General features: G+C 49.1%; 1 protein-coding gene across 1 annotated transcript; it reads right to left on the bottom strand.

Annotated features, from left to right (window-relative positions):
• Positions 1-1,445: 1,445 nt before the first annotated feature.
• On the bottom strand, positions 1,446-2,507 carry LOC308187042 (small nuclear ribonucleoprotein E-like; the record flags this gene model as incomplete). The annotated part of the gene is made up of 3 exons (XM_080609201.1): positions 1,446-1,501; positions 2,124-2,202; positions 2,409-2,507. Coding segments are annotated over 3 exons (234 nt in total), but the record flags the coding sequence as incomplete, so codon positions are not given.
• Positions 2,508-7,276: the final 4,769 nt, after the last annotated feature.

Here is a 7,276-nt window from a genome sequence, read left to right on the forward strand (position 1 = left end):
AGAACCTCCCCCCTGAAGGCAGCCCAGGGACTCTTTGCTTCCCTAGGGAGACGGCAGGGACGGGGCAGGGCGGTGGGACGGAGGGACAGAGGGCCAGACGGACGGACAGACAGCCAGATGGATGGATAGACGGCCAGACGGACGGCCAGATGGCCCAAAAGGCCTGAGCAAGGGCTGAGGAGCAGCAGGGTAGGGCAGGGCAAGTGAACGTCTGCTTTGACACTCCTGACGTATTACTTCTCGGAGCGGCAGAACTGCGCTGGGTAGGCCCCACAGCAAGACTCGTATTTCTGTCCTTCCCTTTCAGGAAAGGATCTCCCACTTTGAATTTATTAATTTTCACGATGATGATACACAAATGGAAGTTTTGAAAAACTGAATGCTGATTAACAGATTTGTAGCACAGCCTGTGCATCAAAATTCATTTCTCTCCATTCAGGTAATCTTAGTTTCTGAGTTACAGTTACAGTCAAAATTTTTCTTCTTTGTTTTTTTTTTTTTTCTTTTGTGATCAGAAAATGAGGGGACTGGTTGTCCCAAGTCAGCCAGGGAACTTATCTTTGGTCGATGCACCAAGCAACTCAGCTCTCTTGGGGAAACTTAAATAGAACAGACAGATCTCCAAACGGATAAAAAAAATAAATCAAATGATAAACACCCAACCGACACATCTGATACCCCAGCTTATTGAACAGCACATGGGTTTAATCTACAGGCTCTGTCCAAAGCAGCAAGAAGTGACAGATTTAATCCAAACCAGTTGCCCGCTCTCACTCTCTGATCTGGAGATGTTATTTGACAAGCATGCATAGCAGTAACACTTGTAAACGCTGGGTTACTGCACCACAGCCCCAAATCCCTCACAGGCCCACTAAGATACTCTTACCGATTGATCCACAATAAACACTCCCAAAAAGATTCTCAACAAGCTAAACCCTGTTTAGAAAGAATCTGAGGAACCTGTCACTGCGGCAACAAAGGGCTGCAATTGTATGCAAAATCTCCAACACCCTCCTTAGCACCCTGCTAGCTCAAGGACTGTGTGGGGCTTCCGTGCCCTGAACGAGTCCACCCTGGCCACATAATGCAGATGTAATGGTCAAGAAAGCACATAGCGTTATCGAAACTTATCAGATCCACAGCTAAACGAAAAGCCCACGCTTCTATATTTCTCCTCCTTCTCCATTCACGGAAGGAAGAGACTGAAAACAAGCAGATTAGTGGTTTACATTTACAGTTAATGTGAAAAATGTTTATTTGTGAAATACATCACGTATTGTTTCAAGCTACAAAAAACTCTCTCCCACAAAGGAAGGACTTTTGTCCTCAGCATGCAACCCCAGTTACTATCTACCCCAACTTCCTATCTACCAGCGGGCCGCGTTCCCCTGGCACTCAGTCACTCCGCAGCACGGCAGCCACCTTTGTTCTAAGGATGGCAAATTCTACTTAGAAACGCTCTGTGGAAGAGTGATGTTGTCCCCTTTTAACATGATCCGGCCTGCAGCAAAGAGAAGGGAAAGAGGGGATTAGAGAGAGCCCAGAATCCGAGAATAATCTCATGTTTTCAGAAAGTATTTTGTGTGGTTGAGCAGGGTTTTGCCCATCACGCAGAGTCCTGTTCCTGCCAGCTGCCCCACACTCACAAGTCCCACGCCAGCCACCGTCCCCGTTCCAGCAGCACGCTCTCCCTGCTGAAAACCCCAGCACTGGGCGCACATCGTTGCTTCTGTCCACCAGCAGGTGGTAAATAAACACTGCCGCTACCGTGGCTCCCGGCTTTGACTCAGAGATCACAGCAAGTGTGAGAATCGCCCAGGGCCACCGGCTTTAGATGCAGCTGAAAGGAGCTGTGACCAGACTCCTCCAGCCAGTGCAGGCCGCCTGGTATTACACGTTTCAAAGACCAGAACTGGCCTCAGGCAGGGACAGATTCTCCTTCATCCAGCAAAATCAGCAGCTCAAAACTCATCAGGGACAGAGATGTAGCCAGTAATTGCTCACGGAACTTCAACATCAAGGCTCGTCACATGGTTGGTACCTCTCAGTGCTGCTACCTAGAAGGCTCACCCGGGCAGGTTTCAGACCGCGCGTCACTCGGGTTGCACAGACACACGACATACCCAGCTGTTTCCTTGATTTTGTCTTGGAGTGAATCTCCTCTGCGTCGTCCAGCACCGAATTCATGTACTCGTCAAAGCCCTAGAAAGCAGCAACAGTGGCAATTAGTTCAGCAACAACACAAACCATCATCAGCTTTGCTGACCCAGGCTGGACAATGAAGACTAATTGTTAGAGAAGTACGAATTTTTTTTCCCTTGTGCTAGTTTTTCTTGACAAGAGAAAATAGGATTGTGAATGAGGGAAAACAAACTAACGACGTAACGCGGGGTCGTGCTGATACTCACGATGATGCAGCCTTCTATCCGCATGTTCACTTGCTCGTAAAGCCACTCCTGGATCCTCGACAGTGGCAACAGGCACGACTGCAACTGTCCTGGTTCCAGTTAGGACAGAGTTAATTTTTCCTCATAGTAGCTGGTAGGGTGCTATGTTTTGGATTAGGATGAGAAGAGCGCTGATAACATGCTGATGTTTTAATTGTTGCAGAGCAGTGTTTACACCAGGCCAAGGACTTTTCGGCTTCTCGCTCTGTCCTGCCAGCGAGCAGGCTGGGGGTGCAGCAGGAGCTGGGAGGGGACAGACCCAGGACAGCTGACCCAAACCGGCCAAAGGGGTATTCCATACCATCTGGCGTCATGCTAAACAATATATAGGGGTGGCTGGCCGGGGTGGGGGGCCGGGCTGCTCGGGGATAGGCTGGGCATCGGTCAGCGGGTGGTGAGCAATTGCATTGTGCATCACTTGTTTCTTACACATTATTATTATTAATACTATTATCATTATCACTATTATTATTATTGTTATTATTATTTTCCTGTCTTAATAAACTGTCTTTATCTCAACTCACCGGCTTCACTTTCCCGTTTCTCTCCCCCATCCCAGAGAGGGAGGGGGGAGGGTGAGCGAACGGCTGTGTGGTGTTTAGCTGCCAGCCGGGTTAAACCACAACAGCCCTTTTGGCGCCCAAGGTGGGGCTCGAAGGGTTGAGATATCGACAGATTTGACCAGAGTGTGTTAAACTAAAATTGGTATAAGTACTGGACCTGCTTAATAGTTGCTAGTCACGATGTTGATTGCCTTAATCTCCAGTCTGCTGTACCTGTATTCCAAATTGAGTTTTATGGTGCGTTACTTTCTGTATGTGCTCCCTGTTGCACTGTTTATCCTTTCCGGGCCCTGGTTTAAGATTGTTATGGTACTGTGCGGTGTAGCAATGGCTTATGAAATGATGAAATATCTGGTCACGACTCTAACCTGGTATTTGTACTCAGCACTGACGTCGACTCTATACTTTGGAACCCATATCTCGGAAACTATTAGCAATTACACCTATTGCCTGTTTTCGTTAGGGAGCCAATCTGTGAAGGGGACAGGGGAAGACATGTTTCCCTACCTGTTCACTCTCCCTTTCTACTTCACCACCACCCTCTTATCCCCCGAGCTAGTTACGGTGGTTCTCCGAGATGTTGAATATCCTTGGGATACTCAGACCAGCCTGCTCTTGTTGTTATGTCTCCTGAATGCGCTTCAGATTTTGTGGAGGGTTAAACAACTACTCAGGAATCTCATCCGGAGATCTCTCTTGAGGCGGGATAGTTGCGAGTGGCAGGGAGTGTGGGAGGATATGGGCAGGTTTCTAGAGCAGTGGTCACCTCCAGTGTTTTGGACATTCACCCCTGAACAACTGCAAAATCCTAAAAAGCTGGCAGAATGCTTGAAAAAAAGGTGTCATGACTCTGGCAGTTCCAAAGTGACACAAATCACTGTAGCGTGCTGGGGTCTGGCTTGTGCCTATCGAGCTGCAATTGATGCTACTAGCAACCTAGCTCCAGCTCCTGCAGCCGCTCCAGCTCCAGCTCCTGCAGCTGCTCCAGTTCCAGCTCCTGCAGCCGCTCCAGCTCCAGCTCCTGCAGCCGCTCCAGCTCCAGCTCCTGCAGCCGTTCCGGCTCCTGCAGCCGCTCCAGCTCCAGCTCCCACAGCCACTCCAGCCCCTGCAGCCGCTCCAGCTCCAGCTCCTGCAGCAGCTCCAGCTCCTGCAGCTGCTCCCACTCCTGTGGCTGGGTCAGAGAAACGAGCTGTAGCAGTGCAAGTTGACCCCGCAGAGGGTATTCCAACCCCTGTGGCAGACCCTGTGTCTGGGTCAGAGAAACGAGCTGTAGCAGTGCAAGTTGCCCCTGTAGACAAGGTGAAAAAATGGTATAGAGGCTCAGGTCGTTTACAACGCAAACAGTCTTCTGCTAAGTCTGGGCATACTGAAGACGAGGCTGGGCCATCAAAGGTGCAGGAGACTGAAGATGAGGATGGGGATGTCGAAAAATCAACAGTAACTACCCGGACTCTATACCAGCGTGAGCTACGAGATGTGCGAAAAGATTTTGGTCGCTGTATAGGTGAGCAGCTTGTCACCTGGCTGCTCCGGTGCTGGGACACCGGAGCCAATTATGTGGAATTAGAGGGCAAGGAAGCCAGGCGGCTGGGATCCCTTGCTAGGGACGCATGCATTGACAAAGCAATTGGAGATGGAGCACAATCTCGCAGCCTCTGGAGGCGTCTCCTGTCAGCTGTGAAGGAAAGGTATCCCTTCAAGGAAGAACTTGTATGTTTACCAAGCAAATGGACCACCATGGAGAAGGGAATTCAGTACCTGAGGGAATTGTCCGTACGGGAAGTAATTTATAAGGACCTAGACGACGCACAAACATCCGCAGATCCAGATGCAGTCCGGTGTACACTACCCATGTGGCGGAAGTTTGTACAGAGTGCCCCATCATCATATGCCAGCTCATTGGCAATGCTAGCCTGGAAAACGGAGGAGAATCCCACAGTGAATGAAGTGACTAAAATACTCCGGCAGTACGAAGGAAATCTCTCCTCTTCCCTAAAGGCCTGTGTCTCAGCTGTGGAGAAACTCTCTGAAGAGGTCCACCAACTTAAAGAGAATTTATCTTCCCCTCCACCTGAACGAACCAGTGTCCACCAGCTAAAAGAGAATGCTTTAGAGAAACTTTCTGAAAAGATCCACCAACTTGAAGAAAGATTATCTTCCCCTTCACCTGAACGAACCAGTGTCCACCAGCTAAAAGAGAATGCTTTGGAGAAACTTTCTGAAAAGATCCACCAACTTGAAGAAAGATTATCTTCCCCTTCACCTGAACGAACCAGTGTCCACCAGCTAAAAGAGAATGCTTTGGAGAAACTTTCTGAAAAGATCCACCAACTTGAAGAAAGATTATCTTCCCCTTCACCTGAACGAACCAGTGTCCACCAGCTAAAAGAGAATACCTTGGAGAAACTTTCTGAAGAGATCCACCAACTTAAAGAGAGTTTATTTTCCTCCCCACCTGTACAAACCAGTGTCTCAGCTATTAGGGGTAAACGTTCATCTATGCAAGGAAGACAATATGGTGGGCACACACACCGCGCCACCCTGTTGTTTTACCTACGTGACCATGGAGAGGACATGAGAAAATGGGATGGAAAATCTACTGTGACCCTAGAGGCACGGGTACGTGAATTGCAAAGGAAAACAATTGGGAAAAAGGAGTTCTCTGAAAGGTTTGCTGCTCCAACTTCCAGCAGGCAGTCCTTTAAACACAGAAATGAAGATTCTGACCAGGACTAGAGGGGCCCTGCCTCCAGCCAGGGGGAGGAAAGGGACAATCGAGTTTATTGGACTGTGTGGATTCGATGGCCTGGCACGTCAGACGCACAGAAGTATAAGGCTTTGGTAGACACCGGTGCACAATGTACTCTAATGCCATCAAGCTATAAAGGGCCAGAGCCCATCTGTATTTATGGTGTGACGGGGGGATCCCAGCAGTTAACTGTATTGGAGGCTGAAGTGAGTCTAACCGGTAATGAGTGGCAAAAGCACCGTATTGTGACTGGCCCAGATGCTCCGTGCATCCTTGGCATAGACTATCTTAGAAGAGGATATTTCAAGGACCCAAAAGGGTTCCGCTGGGCTTTTGGCATAGCTGCTTTGGAGACAGAGGACATTAAACAGTTGTCTACCTTGCCTGGTCTCTCAGAGGACCCTTCTGTTGTGGGGTTGCTGAGGGTTGAAGAACAGCAAGTGCCGATCGCTACCACAACTGTGCACCGGCGGCAATATCGCACCAACCGAGACTCCCTGAGTCCCATCCATAAGCTAATTCGTCAACTGGAGAGCCAAGGAGTGATCAGCAAGACTCATTCACCTTTTAATAGTCCCATATGGCCAGTGCGAAAGTCTAATGGTGAGTGGAGACTAACAGTGGACTATCGTGGCCTGAACGAAGTCACGCCACCACTGAGTGCTGCAGTGCCGGACATGCTAGAACTCCAGTATGAACTGGAATCAAAGGCAGCCAAGTGGTATGCCACAATTGATATCGCTAATGCATTTTTCTCCATCCCTCTAGCAGCACAGTGCAGGCCACAGTTTGCTTTCACTTGGAGGGGAGTCCAATATACTTGGAATCGGCTGCCCCAGGGGTGGAAACACAGCCCTACCATTTGCCATGGACTGATCCAGTCTGCGCTGGAGCAGGGGGAAGCTCCTGAACACCTGCAGTACATCGATGACATCATTGTGTGGGGTGACACTGCAGAAGAAGTTTTCGAGAAAGGGAAGAAAATAGTCCAAATCCTTCTGAAGGCTGGTTTTGCCATAAAACAGAATAAAGTTAAAGGACCTGCACGAGAGATCCAGTTTTTAGGAATAAAATGGCAAGATGGACGCCGTCAAATCCCAATGGATGTGATCAACAAAATAACAGCTATGTCTCCACCAACTAGCAAAAAAGAAACACAAACTTTCCTAGGTGTCGTGGGGTTTTGGAGAATGCATATTCCAAATTACAGTCTGATTGTAAACCCGCTCTACCAAGTAACCCGTAAGAAGAATGCTTTTGAATGGGGCCCTGAGCAACGACAAGCCTTTGAACAAATTAAGCAGGAAATAGTTCATGCAGTAGCCCTCGGGCCAGTCCGAACAGGACCAGATGTAAAGAATGTGCTCTACACCGCAGCCGGAGAGAATGGTCCCACCTGGAGCCTCTGGCAGAAAGAACCTGGGGAAACTCGAGGTCGACCCCTGGGGTTTTGGAGTCGGGGATACAGAGGATCTGAAGCCCGCTATACTCCAACTGAAAAGGAGATATTGGCAGCA

This window comes from Anser brachyrhynchus, assembly GCF_964034855.1.
Source record: "Anser brachyrhynchus genome assembly, contig: SCAFFOLD_62, whole genome shotgun sequence".
In the NCBI taxonomy this organism is placed as follows: Eukaryota; Metazoa; Chordata; class Aves; order Anseriformes; family Anatidae; genus Anser; species Anser brachyrhynchus.